This window comes from Ambystoma mexicanum, chromosome 14 (genome assembly GCF_040938575.1).
Source record: "Ambystoma mexicanum isolate Mex_15411 chromosome 14, UKY_AmexF1_1, whole genome shotgun sequence".
NCBI lineage: Eukaryota > Metazoa > Chordata > Amphibia > Caudata > Ambystomatidae > Ambystoma > Ambystoma mexicanum.
The window spans coordinates 545,322,296-545,346,276 of NC_090940.1; the positions used below are offsets into that span (position 1 = coordinate 545,322,296).

The window sequence follows — 23,981 nt, forward strand, 5'->3', positions numbered from 1 at the left end:
AAAGGGCCCAGTTGCACCTGGGAAGGTCAGTTAGAGAGGAAGGAGGTCAACCAGTCCAGAGCCAGGTCTGTGATGCAAGGGTATCACAAAGCGGTTTTAAAAAGGTAGCATGATTGCCCATATCAAAGGCAGAGGAAAGTTCAAGAAGGATAAGAACTGAGGGAGAGTTGGAAACGAGATAAGAGAGCAAGTCTTCACAGGTGTTAAGAAGTGCACCAACCGGGAGCCGCTGGCAGCTCTGAAGCTAGACTGCTGGTCATGGAGACAAACAGATTCAGTGTGGTCGTTTAAGCTGGGAGACACCCAGCTTCTCCAAGAGTTTGCCCAGGAAGGGGATAATGGAGATAGGGCGGGAGTTAGCCAGACAGGAGGGGTCAGCAGAAGGCTTTTTGAGGAGTGGATGCACAGGGGAGTGCTTGTGGAGTAACGGGGAGGATTTAGTGGCAAAGGAGTGATTGTAGAAATTTGCCAAGACTGGAACAAGGGAGACAATGCAGTCTTTCATAGTTCTAGAGTAGCAGGCGAGCACCTGTGTGGATGAGACTTTCATAGAGCGAACTTGTCTAGAGACCTCATCAGGTGATATGGGAGACAAAGAGGAGAGTAGGACGGAAAGGGAGAGGGCAGGGGGGCCAAGGCAGGCTGGAGAGCAGGTTAGGGAGAAGGGAGTGGTGTAGAGGAGAGAGAGGACAGGATGTCCTGAGATTTAGGAATGAATTGAGAGGTAAGTACAGCGCAGAGGGCCAGGGAAGGCTGAGGAGAAATGGATACTGCAATGGGATTGGCAAATTCCTTGCAGATTTTGAAAAGTTCCACCATGTTGTTAGGCCCCAAAGAAGCGGGCTTTGATATAGGCCCTCTTCTTTGAACAGATGCTATTGGATGACTCAATAGCTGCTCCCAATGATGAAAAATGCAGACCAGCTACTGAAATCTATTTGTTGCCTACAGTACGAAACATAATACTTAAAATGAGGTGGGAATAGGAAATAATAGTTCAATAAAAGAAAACGTAATCTATTATAACTGCACAAAATCTGAAAAGCAATACAAAGTGCTAGTTATAGGCAGCAAACTAAAATGTGCACTCTAAAAAGCAGGTTTAAATTCATATTAGTTAGCAGAGGACAACTGAATCGGGTCACAGATCACATGTAAACTTGATTCTGCACACTTTCTTTTCCTGTTCTAAATTAGACAGGTTTACAGAGGCAGGTGATGGCATGAAGGTTGCTGCACTTTCCGCTAGCTGGTAATGTCACAGATGGTGTAAGACTTTTTGAAATCTATCGTATATAGGCTAAACAAAGTATAATCATTTACGGTATTTTTTTTTTTTGCATGTTTGCTGTATGTATATTATTAAATATATACATTTATGTATTCTCGTTCAGGAAAAGGTTTAGCTCACATAAGATATAGGTACACATCTGATTTTTAGATCTGGGATTTTCATTACTCTGCTTGTCAGAGCCTAGCCCTACCCCAAAGGCACTGGAAATGCCTGCCTGAGGATGTGCCAGGTTTTGCTGTCGAGAAAAGTACTCTACAAGATGTATGGATCTGCATAGAGTTGAATCTCTGTGCTTAGTGGAAGAACAACCACTACCACGGAGATATCGACAGATTTACTATTGGACAAAAATATTGTCGTGGATCTACCCCCTAGAGTAACTAGGAACCAATTCTTACTAACCGTGTGTGAATGACAATCATATCAATAACATCCCTAGACAGTTTGATCACTAAATAAACAAGCATTTATACTAGCCATATAATGCATTTTTATACTCCTGAGTAGGAACACACCAAAAATACTCTCTTTGTTGTACATTTATATATATTCATTCACTTGTACAGATAAAACACAAGCATTACAATGAATAGTCAAACAATATGCAATCCCCACAATTAGCATAAATAGCATTAAAATATAGTCCTAGCATCCTCCTCTTCTATTCTCTTCTAGAAATGTAAAGCAAGTTATAAGCAATATATTTTAATGTTAAAGGATATTTGTACCACGCACTATCACCACCGGAGTGGTCCCCTGGCAGCTCTGAAAAAAATTTAAAAAAAGGAGGGGTGGGGGGCAGTTAGTGGGATGAGCTTGAGAAGTGCATGAGAGCAGTGATGTGCTGTTGGCGGCCTCAGCCCGGAATTCCGTTGGCTGGGCTTGGGGTATTATACTGTCGGAAGACGCCCTGTGCTGTTGTGGGGGTCTATGTGAGCTTTGTTTTGTTGTTGCAGTGTGTGAAGTTTGTGCGGATTGTTGTGTTGTAGGTTTGTGGTTGTGTTTGTTTAGAATTTGAGAGGTGTATGCAGACGGTGAAATAGTTAGTGGGTTGGTTAATTGCCATTGCTGTCTTGAAGTGAGGCGCTAAATTTCTTTATTTCTAATTAAGTGGGGTGTGCGGGCATTTCCATGTCTACGTCCAGATCAGCGGCTGTACGGAACTCACGGTCTGTTTCCCATATGGCATCCATTCATATGCATAACCTTGCCCAAGTTGCCCAAGTTGGACTGTGTAGCCATCTAAAATGAGGCACAGTAAAACTTTCAATTATACTCTCAATGGTGATGCTAGCATTGGCAAGCAAGTAAACGGGTGAGGTTAAACCAACGCTGTTAAACTCATTAAATGGAAAAGGCTAAGATACTCTACCAAACGTCTATTGGCTTCTACGGGAAAATACTTAAACACAATCTAAAGAAATGGATTGAAAGTACAGAAAAACATGTTCAATCCCCCTCTGTATTTATTTCTCTCTGGCATCCACACTTTTTTTAATGGGTCAACGAACCCTAGCAAAAGAAATATGAGGTGAGGAATTGTGTTATTATGCTATGCCCAAACTCATATCCCAATAAACTCTGTCTCGCCAGCACAAATGACAGCTGAAAAACTACCTGATAAACATACATATTGGTGTCTCTTAATTATTTAGCCATGGAGTAGAACATATGTGTCAAAAATGGGTAAACAATGCTTATTTCAGCTTCAATATAAGGAAGCAAGTAAAACATTTGAATTTGGAAAATGTGACTAAATGCCAATTTTTAGACCCATAAATAGATTTATTCTGAAACGTTGAAGTTATTAGAATAGTTGTTTGCTTCTTTTTACCTATACAGTTGAGCCTTGTATTTCAGTCTGCCTCCCAGCTTCCTTCCCCTCTTGGCATCTGCTTACCAGAAACTCTGAACCTCTATGTGGCAAATTTGTGGCCAGCTTGTTATATAGTCAGAAGCCAAATTTATCTAAATGCCATCTATTTCCTTACCATACAATCCTGTTTTGTGGGCATCATTGTCTTAATCTCTAGTTTTAATCCATTATCCTTCTGGGAGTTTCGATTCCCGTAGACATTGCATTGATTTGCAGAAATGAAAGTGCAAATGTCAATCGTAAGCTGTAAACTCCTCCATGATTTGAGCCAACCCTCTGCAAATCTTAGAATGTCCATCAGCAAAAATTGAAACCTCCAGAGAACTTTGTTTCTATTATAATTTCCATTGATTTTTAAAAACATTTCAGTTTACTTGTCAGTCATGATGATGATATCGGAGGCTAACTTAGTGTCCTGCCGCAATAATCCTAGGCAATCAGCAGTCTGGTTCATACGATTCATATTTATGAATGAGCCTATTTTTTTCTTCATGCAGATGAATTTATAAAATGGCTGATTCTAAAAAATGAGATTAACATGATTCTGTGAATCGGAAATTTCAGCTACTTTTAAACCATCTAACTTGTTATTGTTCTTCCTAAAATATAAACAATGCTTTTATAACATTCAATCTGAAGTCACAGTACGCAGATCATTTTCAAATAACAAATTATGTTTTATTAAAGAAAGCATGTCACTCACATTATGAAAATGACAGCGATCAGTCCATGAAATGTATTATTAATAAGAGCACATTTCCTATTAATTAAAAACACTTCAACTCTTTGCAAAAATACATTGTCTCTGTGACAACCAGGGCTCAATTTTGTTTCTGTATGTATAACAATGTACCAATAAGGACGCCAAGTGCATTTTTCTACTGGCACAGAGCAGTATTTGTTTCGTTCATGTTGCACTGTGTGTGGACGTTTTGTGGTTGCAGTGGTTCCTAGTTTTGGTGAAAGTTTCAATGGGCTTGAATTTAGTCACGTGGCCTGGCGTGAGCCTGCATTCTTGCACAGCGTGCTGGGGGGTGGTAGTTTTCCATAGGGGCTAAGGAGTTGCTGCAGTTCCAGGGATGATGTTCTGGGAGGGCTGTGGCCGTTGTTAATCTAGACGAGGTCTTACGATCTTTGTGGCATGCACAGGTGCTTAGACAGGTGCATATGTGCAGCCCAAAGCTGAAGTTGCTTAGTTTGTGAAAGTATGAAGTTGTGCGAGGATTGCTCCTTGATAGCTCCATGGACACAGTGAGTCAGGTGGAGGATCATATTTTTGCGTGCACATGTGGGGGGTGGGGGTGATTTGGGGACATGGTTATTTTCTGTGTGATTGTTGTGGAGGCAAAATGTACCAGTTAACTGCCATAAAATAAGTAAAAAAAGGAACCATGAACTGCCATGTATTAAAGTGTTGGAAAGGTATCCCTGTCTGTTGGTACAATAAGCGTTAAAGACCAGAAGGCATTACCAGTAGAAAGCCACCAGCCCCATAAGGCACTACAGAGATTACAGAGACTAAAGCCCAGAAGAGTTCATAGCACGTAATTACACAGAGCGAGGATGTGTACGCAGGAAATGATAACAGGTATGAACAAGCAAGGTATGCCAGGAGAGGTTACCATGTGTATATAATATTGCTTTGTACAAGGTGATGAGAACAACTATTACACTACTGCCCGTTTGTTCTGAAAAAGACTATAAAAGGATTCAGTTCTGTTTTGAATGGGGATGGTTTATTCTGACAGGATACACTGTCAGCTTGTTTCCTTGCATTGTAATGAAAATTAAATAAGGCTTTGAACTGTTGCAAAGTGAAAATCACAAAGTGGAGTTTTTGGTTTCACTACACGAATGAGGGTTATACAGAGGGATAGAGTTTGTTCTGTCATTACAGTGAATGGTTGACTAGGGGCGTGTAGCTGTGTGTGGGCCTCTACGGTTGCATCTGTCTTGTACATTCTAGAGGAGGGGGGAAACGTGTGGTATCTGGTCTTCCCCTACCCCCTATTGTGAGTGCACATATGGAGGAGTGTGATGCTTACTGTGCTGTCATGTCCAATGACAGTATGACTTGAATATTCATAATATATTCTCCCTGCACATTTCAAGCACATACTTGGATGGGAATACTTATCCGATGTCCATGTACTCTATGCTATATACTTACCACTTATCAATGTATTTATCTGTTATGTAGTACATATTAATGTATATGTTCTTGAAGTGGAGTTCTGACATCTCATTCACCCAAGCACCATCATTGTTACACAGCCACTTTATCCTTCCTACAAATATACAGTTTGCACCAAGAAAGATGTGTACATCGAGCTGTCAATTTATGCGCATCAGAAAAGAAAAATAAATACCTGTTCTTTTTCTTTCAGCAACTGTTCAAGAGCAGAAGCCTTTTCTTTCATTGAATGCGATTCAAATTCTTTCTCTCGCAACATCATTGAAAACTGCATATTGGTTTCCTGTAGTGCTCGGAATTCTGTTTCCTTCTCTCTGCTTTTAGTCACTATATTGTCATTTTCTTCCTTCAGTTTCATGATATCCATTTCTAAAATCATAGTTCTCTCTTTCAAGTTAGTGACTGCCTGCTTTAAAAGTTCATTTTCATTCTCTTTGCTTTGTAGCCTTTCACTTACAGAATCCAATTTATCACTCCTAGATTTAATTAAAAGGTCCTTCTCCCTGAGAGACTTCTGCAACACCTCCCGTTTCTCCTTCATTTGTTTGACCTCTGAAGCACTCTCCTCTTTTCCCTTTCTATCAAGTCCAGAGGATGTGACTATCGAGTCAGATAACCGTTGATTATTTTCCTGGAGCGTTCTAATAGTGGCATCTTTTTCTTGCAATAGGTTTTTCAACTGCCCACATTCATGCTCCAGTCTTTGGGTCTGATCACTCTGCCTTTCACCAAAGGCATCTTTGGCCATTTCTTTGGAGGCAACAGCGACAGCGGACTCAGGTGGCAGCTGCAGTTCAAGTTTTTCCAGTAGAATGTCCTTGGTGCTATGAAGTTTGCCTATTCTGTGCTGCACTTGGTTCAATTCTTGGCTCAGAATTTTTAGTTTGGACTCATTCTGCTCATAGCCCTGAATCAAACTGTTGAAGTCCATCTGTAACTTGGAATTGGAATCACTGTCAATGGAGACTTGCCCATGAATTCTATGCAGCTCTTCTTGAAGGTGCGCAGATTCGTGCTGCATATTCTGTACAGTGGTCATCACCTGTTGCTTCCACTCCTCCATTTTTTTAACTTGCTGTTTGAGTTTATCACGCTCCTGAAGCAGCTCCTCAAACTGGTTACTATTCACACTACCAGAGTCACTCCCATTACCTATGCTTGATGTCTGCAGGACAGTCAATAGGGTTTGGCATTTTTGACTCAAGGCATCTATCTCAATGTCTTTCTCTCGAATTATCCTAGACAAATTCTGAATAGTTTCTCTAAACATTTCCTGAGTGCTCCCCTCAATCTTATTGGAGAACAGCTGGTTCTCTTCTTGAAGCCTCATTAGAGCTGCTTCTTTGGAAGCAACGATGTCCATGATTTTATGGTACTCTGTTTTCAACTGACTGTTTTCCCTTGTCTTTTCACTCAAAACTGCTAACACTTGCTCTCGCTCCATTGCATAGGCTTGTAGTTGCTGCTGTAAGTAGACAACATCTTGCATGTAAGAGACCGAAGACACTCTTGCATGTAGCGTTTGTATCTCCAAGTCTTTCTGCTGAATTATTTGAGTGAGTTTACCAACTTCGTGTTTGGACAACTGGTCAATCTGCATTGTCAAAGTCAGGTTCTTTTCATTCAAATGTTTGATCTCCATTTCTTTCTCTTTGATGCCATTCACTAATTTTTCAATCTCAACTTTTGAAAAATCATGCTTCTCATTGCCACTTTCTGCATTAACTGCCTGCGATTTGGTGTCTTGAAAAATGACAGATGGATCTGTAGGAATGACTTGTTCTCTCTGCATTTGATTTTTAACAAGCTCAATTGTTTTCTGGAGATTGTCTATTTCATCATCTTTTTCTGAAAAGAGCTTTTCGTAGGCAAGGTGCATTTTCTCATGTTGAGATTTAGTCTCATCCAACTCCTTCCTCTGTTCTTGCAAGGACACCTGGAGTTGAAGGATGTTGTGATTTTGGTCTTCTACGGTCTTCTTCTGAAGCTTCAGCTGCTCTTCACAACTATTCTTTGCTATACTCAACTGTGCTATTTCATTTTCGAGTTCAGTGATGATATCCAGAGTCTTTGGCTCAGCCACCATATGAGATCTACTTTGTTGATCCTTCAAACGTTCTAGTTCTTCCTTCAGATGATTAGTTTCTTCCTTCATAAATGAAAGCATTCTCTCCCTTTCCTCCAAATTGTGCTTTAGACTCTCACACTCCTTTGAGATCAGCATATGCTTTTCAAGTTCTCCCTGCAACTCTTTAGTTTTTTCTCGGCACTCTTCAACAAAGGTCTCTTTTTCTTTTAATAGCTGAGTTAACTGTTGCTGCCCAGCTAGACTTGTGGCAAGCATCTCCTTTGTCTCGCCATGGTCAACTTCAATCTGCTCCATGTGCCTTTGGATTTCTGCAATCCTGAAGTCTTTTTCTTGATTGAGCTTAATAAGACGCTCATGTTCTGATTGCAAGGCTGTGGTGTCCATACTACGAGCCCTTGACAGGTCTTCAATGGTTTGTTGATACTGGTGAGCTTGGTCCAACAACTTACTCTCCACTTGACTCAATTCCACTTTCAGCTGCCCCTTTTCCATTTGCAAAGCTTCCAGCATTGTATCTTTCTCCAGTGTCGATGTGTTAGATCCGAGAACCTCCAGCAGTTGTTGCTTAGCCTCCTCCTGTGAGGAAAGCAGCATCTCATTCTCCATTTTCAGATCACACACAGCTTTCTCCAGCTCATTATTTTGATGTATATGTTCAGAGATATCGTTATATAGTTTTGCAATTTGTGCATCTTTTTCTTTAAGCAACACACACTCAGGACTGGGGGAAGCGTTTTGGTTGACTTCATTTGCCAATGTATTCTTTGCTATCTGCAGTTCATCTTCTGCTTGCTTCAAATTTCTCTTAAGCTCAGAGATTTCCTTTCTAGTTTCACTATTGGAGGTGTGTGATTTTTTCAGCTGTTCGGTTAGGTCTTTAATGTTATCCTGCAGCTGCTGCTTAATCATGTGCAAATCATTTAAAGCATACGCACTCTGGCTCAACCTTTCTTTTTGCTCTTCCATTTCTTTACTCTTTTCCGCTTCAACTTTCACAATGCGCATTCGTTCGATCTTTAATTCCTCTTTCACTTGACTGATTGCAACTTCTGCTTCATTTCGCTGTTTTGCTAGCTGATCTTTGATCGCGATCATATGCTGAAATATATAAAGAAGTATTCATTAAATATTTTAAAGTGAAAAAAGTCTGCTTATACTCCAACTTCTACACATTTCCAGAACATAAGTGATTTTGAAAACAAAATGAAATTACGACAATCATACATCAACCCAATTAATGCTAAGGATTGTTCCTATTCAAGAAAGAAAAATGAGAACATTGTTACTTACCAGTAAAAGCCTTTTTGCAGCTTGTGTTTATTTGGGAGTCTATCATCTAGCGGCTGACCCACGGGTATTACAACATGTTCATCAAACTTAGCATCAGCTGGGTTGTTGCCATAGGAGGGTCAATGTATGCCATGCTTATGCTACCACAATGTCCCTACTATATGATATCCGCAGTTGATTGTTTATTTTCACCTTCATGTAATCTAAAAACAGCTTATTTTACTTGCAACTCAACATATCATACATTTTATTTGTACATAGGATTCTTCCCTGCAAACTTTATGGTATATAACCAACTATGGCATATGTTCACACACTGCAAACCTCTGATATATTTAAATTCATTGAACATCTTTTTTTCCTTTTTACTCTGTTCTCTTCAAAGAGGTACATCTGACTCTGAAACAGATTAATCTGCAAAAAGAAACGTACTGCCAAATAATGTTTTGTCTTTTGCACTTTGTTAATCTGTTTTAGGTTCACATACTGTGCATAGATTAGCAGGCACTATTTCCTCCTGGTGAAGGTTGTTTGGTATGTACATTATTAAACACAATTTTCAGCATTGCCTATCCCAATTAAGAGTCTGCTTTCGGCTGTATCTATACAGCAGGGATCTGGGAATGAAGGCATCAGCCCCCCATGTTGCATCCATGCATATGGTGCCAGTAGTACATTTTCGGGAAAAGTGTGCAGTTTCTGTTGCCCTTGTTGAGAGTTCGACATGATAACACTGATCTACAAAACATCGCCCTGGTAAACAATGTTCCAACCAAAGAGCCCTGCGACGATATTGGAGTATGTGCATAATTATATAACCAAACTTTAGCCCTAGAATATGTGAAGAAAGTGCTGGATAGCGGGAGGAAAAAAAAAATTTAACCCATGCAATGTTTTGTAGGTATTGTTAAATCACACGAAATACCATTTTGCGACTTATGTTGTGTCAGTGATACATTTGCTAGAAAAACAAGGTAGCTCCTGTTGTGCTTGTTGAGTGTGCTTTTGGTTTTGAAAGTAGCTGCTTGCTCACTAGCTCATTTCATTGTTGTATGCACTGCCTTTTCATTTTGCTACGCCAGCCTGGCTGATATTATATCCTTTTTAAACTATTCCAAAACTCACAAAAAAGTGAATTGCCCTTCAAATAGATTTTGGTTTATCCATGTAGACCATTACCACCTGCTGCCCATTTACAATGAGCAGGTGTTAGGGTTACTAAAGTCCACCTGTGGTAGGGCTTTAGAAGACTCTCTTATGAGTACAGGGCTCTAACTTTTAGGTTTGGCCTGAACTTCCCAAAAGGTTTGATAGCCATGGTCGAGCAGCCAAGCTTAGTCTAGGAGGGAGAAGGGCTCTAGGTGTACTCACAAAGACATTTTGAACATACTGACCGTCAAGGAAACACTTACACAGTGCAGTTATTTAAAAATGTAGTTATTTACTATGTACACTAAGACTATGTTAATATCACTTTTCTTTTTTTTAACAACTTTATTTAAATTTTTTAAAAGAAATACCTCATTCCAATACCACATATATGAAAAGCATTATGAACATACATTAAACATTACAACATTAAGCAAGTTGGTACAAATAGAACAGAATCAATAAGTGAAATTATCCAAATATTCCTTTTAACATTTATCATACTTTAAAATGGCACAGAGTAAAAAAAAGAAGTGAAAAATATGATATATAAAAAACAAAACAAAATTCCACACAAAACAAGACAAACACAAAATCACCTCATCAAATGAACCACTCTAAAGATGATTGTAAAACAAATCGGAACCTGTTAACACTCATTTCAAGCATAGAGCTCATTAAAAGCATTCCACTGCCCCTTATAAAATTCTTCTCTATTTAAAGCACAATATTTAATCTTTTCAAACTGTGAGAGCAACTGCACCTGTAATAACCATTCATCAATACATGGCTTTTTCCTCATCTTCCAGTGGCGCAAAATGTGCTGTGTCGCCACCAGAAACACTTTAGTAACCCAACATAGAGTCGCATAACTCAGATGACGCCTGCCAATTGGTGATTTCAAAAGTACTGATAACGGTGTCCTAGGAAAGGATATGTTCCAAACCAAGTCAACTCTATCTAAAATATCACTCCAAAAACCCCTAACCCTTAAACAATCCCATAACATGTGAAGCATAGTGCCTTCTTCCTTAGAGCAACTCCAGCATTTACTATCCTCTCTTAAACCAAATCTGTGCATTCTAACCGGGGTCCAAAAAAAGACGCCCCAGAATCCTCTGCTGAATATACCGTAGATTCAGATCAATCTTCATCCTAACTGGGACTTTCCATAAACTTTCCCAATCATTAATCGTAATTTCCCCACCTAATTCATCACACCACGCAAGACGTAACTATTCCATGAAAATCTGATCTTTTCCTCTTCCGGGAACAGATTTAAATAACTTGGCACTACACAAGGAGCAACTACAAGAAAGCTACACCTTTCCGGTCTTAGTAACAAAGGTTCATCAAGCATTAATAATCTCTCAGATATCAAACCTTTCAACAAGTTATATCTCCTCAGTTCCCTGTTATGGAGTGCAAACTTCCCCTTCAGAAGCGCAAACTATAACATACCCTCCTCACCCCAGACATCCCTTATAAGCAATATACCTTTATTCATCCAATGTTTCCAACATATCATCTTATTATCAATCTATAACCCTGGATTCTGCCAAATTGAGCCCTCCTCATATAAATATAGTCCCTGTCCCCCACCTACAATGCTTGATTTGACTGCATCTTTGGTAGCAAGTATAGTCTGTAATTTACTGACCGATCTAGGTAATTTACCAAGTGAGTATAAAGATTCAATTTGGAAGGGTCTCATTTTAAACTCTTCTAGCTGAGCCCATATTGGAACCCCTGAATCATTCATCGAAAAATAGAAGATTTACTTTTTAATCAAAAAACTTTTGTAGTAATTTTCAATGATAGGATAACCAAAACCCCCATCATGTACACTTCTAATCATCAAATATCGAGGTATCCTCAGTCTTTTCCCAACACCCCATAAGAACTCCTGAAAAACATGATCTACATGACCCAGAACTTTTTTTTGTGAATTTTAAAGGTAGAAACTGAACAATATATAGAACTTTAGGTAAGAGCACCATTTTGATAGCATTGACCCTTGCCCAGATGGATAACGGGACTGTTCCATTTATGGACAATACTCCTTATGTTTTCTAAAACCTTATCAATATTGAACCCAGCCATTCCTTTCATATCCCTAGACAAAAATACCCATGAATATTTCACCTGATAATTATCCCACTTACAATTCCAATCTAATAACTGTCTACGCACCGGAGTATCCCGTGCCGGGAACACAATCTTCTCCCAATTAATTTTGTAACCTGAGAGTCTACCAAACTCAGTAATCATATTCCTTAAAATGCCACCCCCTACTTCAGGATTATCAAGAACAATTGTTACATCATCTCCATAAACCAGAATCTTAACTTCAATCTCTCCAATTTTTAAAGCCTGATAGACAGTAAGACTGTCGAATATATATAAAAAACGGTTCAAGAGCTAAATTAAACAGATAAGGGACATCCCCGATGCGTACCTTTAAATAATCTAAAAAAAAGTTGAAAGAACCCCATTTACCCAGACCCTGGCACTGATACCCGACTGTAAGGCCCCAACAGCATTTATGAACAAGGGTCCAAAACCCATCTTTGCCAAAGTAAAATTTAAGAAAGCCCAATTCACACTATCAAATGCCTTCTCAGTGTCTAGAAATATAAAGAGTAAATCATCTGATCCTGAAGATGACAAATTTAAAATATCTAAGAGGGTCCTGATATTATCAGGTAAGGAAGGTTTTATACATACATACATACATACATACTGTAGGACATTTGCAGTTGCAATACTCAATTCAATTGTAGACCATTAGATGATAAACAGGAAAGTATTAAGAGTAGCTTCACAAAAGCAAATCATTCATCAACCAACGTTTACTAAATAGCAATGCTAGGAGGTTAAAAACTTTGTGTAGACCTCAACTTTAGAAGTCCAGCCCTATCTGGGAAATTAATGTCTCAAATGTCAGATGGGGACATTGGGGGATCAGTGACCACGTTCACAGAAGATATATTTTTTCGTAGCAAGTAATGGAATCAAAGTGTTCAGGGGGGGCTAGGTAGGCCGCCTGAAGGATGTGGTGGGGGCCAGCCAGGCACCCATTTAGAACTGGATCCAAGCAGGCACACTGGAGGACAAAGACCAGTGGAGTTTCAGTGTCCTCCCAGCTTCCTGTCCTCCCAGAGAGACTGGCGCCTTTCGGCGGGCTTCCCCATGGGAGCCTGTCAAAGAAAAAAGAGTGAGCAGGACTTTCCCCACCGATGTCGGCAGAAAGAAAAAAGAGTGAGCAGGACTTTCCCCACCGATGTCGGCAGAAGAAGACTCTGTTAGGGGAGTATTCCTAATGTTCTACTGGTAGTAAGACTGTAGTAAGCTATCCCAGTGGTTTGTAGATCTCCAACTCTTATTATCAGTCTGTACTAACTCAGGACCTTTGTAGAGTGGCAGAGCAGTCAGGCTTATCTTAAGAGGAAGATGTGGGCTGTAGCTAAGTAGACTGAACCTTAGCTAGACCAGCACATCAACGAAACGTACACTTATAATTTATATATATATATATATATATATATATATATATATATATATATATATATATATATATATATATATATATATGTACACCACAATCACTTTAAATACTTTAGATGTTTAGAGTAGAACACTTCGGAATACTTGGGAATATACTTCAAAGGACACTTTCACTTTTGTGTTTGTTTGCAGTTACATTTGTTGCAACGTTAGAACGGGAAAAGACAAGTTTATCGTATTATTTGTTATCACGTGCACCTCTGGTTTTTAACAGTTCATACGGTAATACATTTACTCTGCAAACACATACAGTAAAGTCACTTTAAGGGAGGAAAATGATTAGTGTAACATTAGCCTGGTTCAAGGTTTTAGATAGGGTTTCTTCGCACAGCAAGTCTTTTAAGTCCAAAAACACACCCCTAGCAAATGGCAGTTCGGAGAGGGTTCAAAGTCTTGACAAGCTGCAGAACACAGAGTTCCAGAGGATTTCTTCCAGTCTCTAGGGTTATAGAAGCAGCAAGTAAACAACTAACAAGGAAGACCTGTAAAAAGTCCCAATAAAGGGACACACGCAGCGGCTTGAGTCAGAAGTAAGAGGTGGTGACCCTGGACAACTCTAGGTGCACTCCAACGCTCTGGAGTGACTTCTTGGAATTAGGTAAGTGATACCTTTTTTCCCCCACAGTACCTTAGGTTAGAAGAAAATGTTCGTGCTGGATGCTCCGCAATGTTGCAGCTCTGAACCCGTCCTCCGGATTCTTTGGTCTGACGACTGAAGGCAGGACAATGGACGGGGTCCCTCAGCAGCAATCTCATGTGGCACGACTTCAGCAACTTCTTGGTTCACTGCGGTTTAGGCGCCTTTCGTGCAACACCAACAAAGGACATGGATAGCCAGGTCAATCCTCTTCGCTTCCTGCATTCCCATACTCTTATGAGGGGGGCTGGGCAAGTTGGATCAGATCTCTGGAGTGGCCTTACCGGTTCAGCAAAGGGGCTTTAGGCTGTCCAATCAGGACAGCCAGACCCCCTGTGTGTGGCAGCTGGTCCTATTCAAGCACTCTGGCAGACAAAGGACAGGAGGGTGGAAAACTCCTCTGCCACTTCCTGCCTGCCCAGATTCTCTGGAACCTAGGCGAGGATACCCAAAGGTTCCGGCCAAAGTCAAAACACACACACTGACCTACCCCTCCCAGCATGGTAGAAGGGCTAACAAAAACAACCACGCTAGTTATGGCAAAAAAAAGGGAGTGCCTAAGTTGGTACCTGGGTGCCCCTATCGTGCACTACCAAGGCTATGGACGTAGCCTGTGGTATAAACATTAAACAATACTTGGTAGAACATGTCCACTGCCACCAGCGATAACTAGGAGATTGTCTATGTGACTAAAAAGTAACAGGAGTAGCGAGAAGGGTATCCCTTTGGCACTCCATTGAAGGTGGAGTGTGCCAATCTCTCAGAGTATAGAGTTTTGAGGTTCATATTGATATATCTTCCTGACTTGGGTCAACCCCAGAACTTTTTTGCTTTGACTAGGCAACTATTTTACCTTGTCCCTAGATGAAGGGGAATCTTGTTCTCCTCTCACCTAGTCTCCTACTCTTTTTATGGGTGACATTTGTATGTCTCTCCACAGTGTATGGTTGAAGTTATAGTTTCCTACAACTTTTGGGCTTAGGCTGGGATTCTCCTATGGGCTCCCCTGTTCATTTCTCTTTCAAGTATGATATGATAGGTTATTTATAACGCGCATAATACCCAGAGGTTTCTAAGCACGGACCCGGGATCAAATCTGTGTCGCTTTGTCGTCTTGCTTCCAAGGCGAGCACGTTCCCTCTTGTTGCACTTCAGGCTTCCCCGCGGGCCTCCTTACAGAATACGACTTCTTTACAAGCTCCTCTATAGACCAGATACAGTCAAACTACGACAGACTCCGGGTCAGATGACACGTCTTGTACGTGGAAGACGTACGACAAGACATGCCCCCTTACGGCTATAAAACCACCGTCTTCCAAGGGGCTCGTTGCTGCTAATTAGCGTTACTCCTGGTTTTGACCCTTGCCTGGCTATTGGATTGGCTGGTCTCCTCCTTTATTCTTGTCATGCTCGTCTGGCTTTTTGACTCGGAACGTTACTGGATCCGGCTCCCTTCTGTCTCTTGCGGTACTTCATTCCAGGTTGACGCTTCTGCATACGGAACCAAAGCCGAGAACTTGCTGTCAACTATCCGGAACTTATTCTACATCTACTCTGGATACATGTTTGCTCAGGTACATACTTAATTGGCAATTCTCATTTCTACTACTATTTTCTCCACGACTTGTTTGGATATTTGTCTCCTGTTGGATTCTGGGACATTGAGTGCTATCCTGTGAACTTGTCTTCAAGTGCATATAAACGCTCTGCTGAAACTGCACCAACCCGGCACTAGTGCGACCCTCGTGCCCTCCGGGGCCACTTCCCTATACTAACATTCCTGTTTGTTATTTTCTCCTTTCGTTGTCTTCTGTGTCCTGGATTCCTTTCCTCAAAATATCCTTATTCAGGTTAGTTGTTTCCTTCCAATTCGATATATATATAAGTTGGAACTGATACTTTAAAGGCTCTTTAGACCATTCGCACTCATTTTGTTTTATATTCCTCGTAGATCCACACCGGGGAAGCTCCACTACAATACCTATCTAGGTAGTTTCCCATTTAATTCAACTGTTCTGATTACTTGCCTTAACTTCAACACTGTCTAATATCTTTGTATTCCTTTGCAGCATTGGTATTGGCGGTGTGTGTTCTCCCCGCTCTTTTATTCAATTGACACCTCTGTCTGTCCCAACTGAAACAGCAGAGAGGTACATTGTAGAAAAGAGCCCCTCTTTGAGGAAGCCTGGGTCTTGTACTCAGGTGAGCTGGGATGGAAGGTTGAATATCGATTCTTGTACCACCATCATCTCCAAGGTCACTCCTCCGCATCTTCGGCCTATTTCGGAGTGGTGAGTAACACCTCTGAGCTATCCTCCTGGATGAAGTACAGTTTGCAAGTAGTAAAGAGGGATTTTCCTCCCCCCTTCACATTTTACATAGTGAGCCAGCACACCCCACCTTATGTGGAGTGTTGGGGGATACCATGTATCACCTTTCTTACTTACCTGGTAACATTTTGTTACAATTGCAAGTTTTACATGAATGACTGGTGGCAGTAGTTTAACCTTTATGACTATTAGTCTTTATTACTCGTGGGCTGGAAATTCAGCCCCAGTAATGCGCAGGAGGGCCACCATGTTACTAAAATAATGGGCTCCTTTTTTCACCATCTTTTGTGTGCTTGCTGTTTCTGAGGTCTTCCCCTGCCATTCTAGGCGGCAACGACCCCGGTGTCTGTTTTGTCTTCGGCAGGAATCCTGTGGACTCCCCTCCCAGGCTCCAGATTTTCAGGAAAGGCAGGAAGCGAGGGAGAAGTCCAAAACTCTGCACCCCTTTGTCTTCCACCTTGCCTGATAGGGAACAACTCCCAGTGGGAGGCTTGCTGTCCTTATTGGACACCCAGACCGCCCCTTTCTGTAAAATGTGGCGAGAGAATGCAAAAAGAACAAGTTACTTACCTGACTCCTGTTCTCCAGCATTGGTATCTTTCATAGATTCACATACTGTGAATATTCCCCATCAGGCTGACAATCCTCTGTAAAATAGAGCAGTTTAAATTAAACTGTAATTTCAGTGACTTTAGTGCTCTATCGTCATCGTTTTGGGTCATACTGCCCATAGTAAATAGTAAACACTCCCTTAGCTCCTCCCCTGTCGGCCATCTTCAGATTCTTTTCGGCACGTTAGTGTTGGAGTCCTCTAAAATCTTCTTCTACAATTTTCTACAATCACTATACGATAAATTTGCATTTTCTATGAAGAATACGTTTTTGCTTCAACATCGTTCGACGACCAGCAACACAGTGCCAACAAGACCTCCGTCCAAGGTTCCCGCTGCGGGTAAACGTCGAAGACAAGTCAGCTACGCAGTTGGGCCTACCTCATGGCGGAATCCACGAGAAAGTGCATGTTCAGGGCGTGTGCCCGTTGTGGGCTAAAGAATATTTATGTGGAGGATCACCACGAAGAATGCCTCTGTTGTCTTCATCTTCGCCCCAAACATGTAATTAAGGACTGTGAGATCTGCCAGTCTTTCTTGTCCAAGACGCTGAAGGACCATGACCAGCGTCTCGTCGCTTGGCTGCAAGTTCATGTCAAGGCCTCAGAGTGTGCTTCGGTACAGAGTCATGCCTCGTTATGGCAAGGCAGGACAGCCCCGCGAACCACCTCGAGAGGTACAGATCGCACGACGACCAAGCCGTAAGCGGAAAAGGGAAGAAGGAAGCCTTAGGCAATGACTCGAGGTCGTCCCACAAGGACCGGGCCTCCACGAAGGTTGGTACCCAGGGAGTGGCAGGGTGGGAGAAAGACCAAAGCCCTTTCCGTCGCCCCAGGGAAGAATCAACCTCGAGGTCCAGCTCCAAGGCTGGTGAGCTCTCCCCTCCAACCTTCTCACAGTCTACTACGAAGCCGCCTTCGTCGCACTCCATGTCATCTACACCAAAGACATTGAACGCAACTTCCTCGTCAGCGAAGCCGGCGGCTAAGTGTGCGAACTTGTTGCCATCATCGGCGACAAAACCATCTACGACATCGTCAGCGACAAAATCATCTACTTCGTCGTCTACAAGACCATCGACACTAGGACCGACATCAACCAAGATGACAGGACCGTTGTCGACCTCAACCTCGACGCTACAACCACAAGCGCATCGACCACGAGCGCTTCGTCAACCATACAGTTGTCGACAGCACTGTCGACAAGTCAAAAATCCTGCCACACGATTGTCACCACAGCTGTTGACCCTGATACCTCTACCAACACAGCAGAAGCACGGCCAGATTGTCCACGAACCTGGGATGGTTCTATTACCAGATGGCCTTGTGGTCCAAGAACCAAGTCTTTCGCATCTTTCCTTAGGACACTGCCACCGAGGAGTCCACCGGGGGGTGAGGCAAGCCTTATTGGACCACCATCTTTCAACCCCCTGCTGACAGCGGGGGTTGTACACCCGCTAAGACCTTTGCCCCAATGGAATCCCATGTCGTCTGCAGGAGCAGTCCAGCATCAACAACCGTTCCCTCAAAGGATCCTACCACTGGATCTTTTGTTAACACTGACAACACAGGTGGCAACCTTGCATGCACTGCCAGTAAGAACACTGGTTGCCAAACCCAGCAGGCGGATGCCGACTGAGCCCCGAGGACCCTCCAGAGAGGGGTACAAGATTCCTCCCCCCACCCCCTCAGGCCGCAAAGGGATCAGTCAGCACCGGAGTCACTGACGGATGAGGGAGAAAGGACACAGATCCTGAAGAGGGTACGTCTCTGTCATGATTCCTGCCCCTCATGTCCCCAGCCCTCCAAGATGTCAGGCTGGAGCCAGGCCACGATCACCTGCATGGCCCTCAAGGGCCTCTCCATCCCTCCAAAGACCCACTTGGAGTCAGACTTGGCGCTTGTGGCACCAGACTCACTCACTACCATAGGATAAAATTGGGGATTGGACTTGTAGTGCATTGATGGGGGCAAGATGGATGTCCCCACATATTTCGGTTCCTAGAACTGCATGTGGGGTCTTGTCTTTTGGGTGTCAGCCAGAGACACCTGGGATACCCAGAGACTATTTAAGCCACACCCAGGCTGAGAAACATTTTGAGTTTGCTGCACCTGCAGCGTGACACACCGTGTTCGGATCGATCTCCAGTAGGCCTGCATCTTTCTTCTGCGCTCAGCTCCTGCAAGAACAAGAACACCGTTAGGAACAGCCTTCCCTTGCAGCGCTTCTGCCCATCATTCATCGCTCCTTCTGTTCTGCGGGCATCATCGGCGGTGTCATTCCCATCCCGGCACGCCTATTCCTAAGGAAAAGGGAAAAGAACAGGAAAAAAGGCATTAGTAAGCATTCTGCAAATCTTCGCTTATTTTTAAATACTGTACGAGCTTCAAACGCTTAACCTGAATCCCAGCCGCTCTGGGGGAACTCTGTCTCCGGAACTTCTCATCCATCTGCAAAAGGGAAAAGACACTCCAGGTTAGCGTGGAAACATCTAGAGGTGCCGCATACCGCGCTTACCCGCCGCATTTGTTCTTCATAACCGGCATCCACGCTGAAAACGTTGCAGCACATAAAAGACACAGAAAAAGAACTCAGTTCAATGCAAATACGAAAGGGGTGCATCGCGCTCTCACTCACCTTCAGCGCTACTCATCTCGGCAGCACACCGCCATCCACGGACGCGGGCCATCATCTAAGGAAGGAAAGGAACGAAGTTAGAGAACTGTTCAAAAGACTCATTATACTTACCTGTCGAACTCTTGCCAGTGAAGTATCTAGGCAGCAACGAGCCTGCATCAATAAACGCGCCCCTGCGCTGAAAGCAGGAAGGAGAGCACACTATCCAAGAAAACAAGATGAGCTGTGGATCAAAGGGAAGGGTTGGACCTCGGGGAAGAAGGGGTTCAAGCATGCAGAGACAATAGGGAGTTAAACTCTACCAATCCTGTGTTTCAGGCCCTGTCTCCAGTCGAATAGCCTCCAGGGAAGGGTTCGCGGTCATAAGAGGTCAGAACAGGCCGAGTGAGGTCCCCGTGGATACCAGGTGAGCGTTACTGTCTCCCATTCATTCCTATTAAACAGATGAGTGACAATTTCATCACTGTGGATGGTGAGCCAGATGAGGTTCCTCTCAGGGATTCTCCCCCTGACGAAGTAGGAGCTTTCTATGCGCTAATTTCTAGAGCGTCCATGATATCCAGCTTAGTACCGGAGGAGCAAGAAGAACAAGTTACTTACCAACTAACGTTCTTTCGACTGGATGTTCCTCCCACGTATTCCTCATCTTGTGATAAATCATTATCTCCAGCTTCGCTGCTTCGGAAAAAAATTCTCGGCAGAGGGCGCTATGCTCGAGGTCGTGGCGTCGATTGTCCCTCGACGTACTCCGTACTCTGTCGACGTCACCGATGGTATAAATAGCTCGAGCGGCGCCCGTTTCTTCAGTTCTGTTTTTTCGATGATATATGGGATACATTACTCACCGTAATCGTATTTCTGATGCTTGTATCTGCTTAGATTCACATGCTGTGCATAGGCCGACATCTAGTGGAAGCTGCGGAGTATTACAGTTTGTTTTTCGAAGTCGAAAAATGGGCGTCGACACAGGGCGTGCCAGTAATACTATCCCTAGTGTGACGTCCCCTGTACCCATGATCCCTCACGCGTCTAGGATCCCCAGATTGTGTTTTTCCTGACATGAGGTAGCATGAGGAGTAGCGTGAGTACAGATAGTCCAAGCAGATAGACAGAAAGGTAAGACTACAAGCAACCATGCGCCTTCTCTCGGAGGGGAGGAAGGGTGGGTCGCATGTGAATCTAAGCAGATACAAGCATCAGAAATACGATTACGGTGAGTAATGTATCCCTTCTGAGGCTTGTGGAATCTGCTTAGATCACATGCTGTGCATAGATTAGCGAGCAGTACCAGAAGAAGGAGGTGGGATGTGAGAAGGGTCATGAGCAAACAGGTGTCTTAGAACCGCTTGTCCCACTTGTGTATCTGCCTTGGAATGAGTGTCAATGCAGTAATGCTGAGTAAAAGTGTGAATAGAGCTCCAAGTAGCTGCTTTGCAAATGGTGTCAAGGGGAACATTTGCAATGAAAGCCAGAGTGGCCCCAATGCCTCTGGTAGAGTGGGCCCTTGGCGTAAAAGGCAGAGTTTTTTCAGAAAGAGAGTAACACAGCTGTATACAGTTGATAATCCACTTTGAGATAGCGCCCTTAGAGACGCGATCCCCCTCTCTGCCTGTAGCTACGGAGACAAACAGTTGATCTGTTTTCCTTAGCGGTCTGGTTTTATTTACATAGTATAAGACCGCCCTACGCACATCTAGGGTGTACCTCAGCTGAGCTTTGTGGGTTTTGGAAGAAAGCCGGAAGCTCGATGGACTGGTTTACATGGAACTTGGATATGAATTTTGGTGAGAATCTAGGGTGTGTGCGTAAAACCAGTTTGTCCTTGTGGATAGTAAAGAAAGGATCTTGCACTGACAGAGCCTGAATTTCACTGACCCTTCTTATGGAGGTAATGGCTACTAAGAAGGCCGTTTTATAAGTCAGGTGTTTGAGACTACTTTTATGCATGGGTTCGAAGGGGGGCCCCATGAGCTTAGATAGCACCACATTGAGATCCCATCCTGGCGGTGGGTTCGAGATAGGAGGGTGAAGTCTCTTTACTCCTTCCATGAAGGCTTTAACCACTGGTACTTTCCACCACGAAACCTTGTTATGGGATGTGGTGTAGGCTGAGAGGGCTGCCAGGTGTACTTTCAGAGAGTTAAAAACCAACCCTGCATCCAGCAGGTGGAGCATGTATGTTACAACGTTGGAAGGAGTGCAATCAACCGGGTTGATTTGTTTACTCTGGCACCAGATAACGAATCTTTTCCACTTGTCAAAGTAACAGTGCCTTGTATTTGGTTTCCTGGACTCTTTTAGAATGTCCATACACCTCTGTGGTAATTTGAGATGTCCAAACTCTATGACTTCAGGAGCCATGCTGCTAGGTTCATAGAGTTGGGTTCCTGATGCACTGTTTGACCTTGTTGCTGGGACAGAAGGTTGTACCAGGCTGGGAGTCTGATGGGCTCGCATACCGCCATCCTGCGTAGGTGTGGAAACCATGGTTGTCTCGCCCACATGGGAGCAACTAGGATGAGCGTCATCGATTCCTTGTTCATCTTGTACACCACCTTCCTGATGAGAGGAGTTGGTGGGAAAGCGTACGCAAACATCCCTGACCAGTTCATCCACAGGGCATTCCCCTGGGAGTCCGGTTGTGGGAACCTGGATGCAAATCCTGGGCATTGTTTGTTTTCGCTTGTGGCGAATAGGTCTATAGTGGGGAAACCCCACTGAGAGAAGAGATCTTCTACTACGTCTTTGTGAAGGACCCATTCGTGTTCTTCTGGGAGGGAGTCTCTGCTTAGAGCATCCGCTAGGGAATTGAGCTCCCCTGGAACATGTTGCGATGACAGGAAGATGTTCCGTCTGAGTGCCCATATCCATATTTTCTGGGCAAGCTTGGACAGATTTGGCGAACGAGTCCCTCCTTGCTTGTTCAGATAGAACATGGCTGTCGTGCTGTCCGTCCTGATCTGCACCGACAAGTTTAGTAGATGGGGCTCGAACGCCTGCAGCGCTCGGAATACTGCCAGAAGCTCTAGCAGATTGATGTGGTTCTTGGCTACTGAGTGAGACCAGAGACCCTGAGCTGTGTGGTGGAGATGGTGAGCTCCCCACCCCGTCAGGCATGCATCTGTCGTCACCACTGCCTGTACTTCGGGATCGTAAAAGGGTTTCCCCTTTGCGAGATTCTCTCTTGTCCACCAGTGTAGGTTCTGTACGAGTGTTGGCGAAACGACCACTAGATCGTCCCACTGACCACTTGCCTGAGACCACTGTTTCGCCAACCATTCCTGCATGGGACGCATGCGCAGACGCGCGTGGGGGACCAGGTAAATGCATGACGCCATCATGCCGAGTAACCGCATAGCTTTGCGTACTGTTATCTGTTGACCTGACTGATAATGCGGAATTTGCAGAAGTATGTTCCGAATTCTTTCTTCCGAAGGGAAGGTCAATCCTTTCTGAGTATCTAGGATAGCTCCTAGAAACTGTTTTGAGGTGCTTGGCACCAGACTTGACTTTTTCTCGTTGATGGAGAAGCCTAATTCGTGGAGGAGGTCGATGGTCCTCTGAATGTTTGACCTGCAGATTCCTGGGGTTTCCCCCGTTATGAGCCAGTCGTCCAGATAAGGGTACACTGGGATTGCCTCCCTGCGTAGGTGTGCAGCTGCCACCGCCAGTACCTTGGTGAATACCCTTGGTGCAGAAGCTATCCCGAAGGGCAGTACCTTGAATTGGTAGTGGCGACTGTCCACCTTGAAGCGCAAGTATTTTCTGTGCGCCGGGAGCATGGAAATATGAAAATAGGCATCTTTCATATCCAAGGTTGCCATGTAATCCCCCTTTTTTAGGAGTGGGATTACCTCTTGTAGTGTGGTCATACGGAATTTTTGGGGCTTGACATACTTGTTGGCAGGCCGTAAGTCCAAAACTGGACGCATTGTTAAATCTTTCTTTGGCACAAGGAAGTAAGTTGAATAGATACCCTTGTTTACCTGGTGTCCCGGGACGAGTTCTATCGCGTCCTTTTCTAGCAGAATGGCGATCTCCTCGAGGAGGATCTTCTGATGTTGTAAAGAGTGGACTTTTTGTCTTGGAGGATGGTTTAGGGGACGTTGCAGTAGTTCTATGCAGTACCCATTGGATACTGTTGACAGCACCCATCTGTCGGATGTTATCCCTTCCCATGCCTGGGTGAAACTTGATATTCGTCCCCCTACTGGGGTTGCATGGGAAGGGACCCTGAACTGAGCGTCACTGCTTTGGTGGAGGCGTGCCTCCTCCTTTACTGGGGCTGCCTCTGCCTCTACCACGTC

General features: G+C 43.5%; 1 protein-coding gene across 1 annotated transcript in view; it reads right to left on the reverse strand.

Moving 5' to 3' along the window:
• Positions 1-23,981, reverse strand: part of TRIP11 (thyroid hormone receptor interactor 11) — a 1,018,241-nt gene that overhangs the window by 315,167 nt on the left and 679,093 nt on the right. The window contains exon 11 of the mRNA XM_069637842.1: positions 5,540-8,551. Within this exon, the coding sequence (XP_069493943.1) occupies positions 5,540-8,551 (3,012 nt within the window). The remainder of the gene's footprint in view (positions 1-5,539; positions 8,552-23,981) is intronic.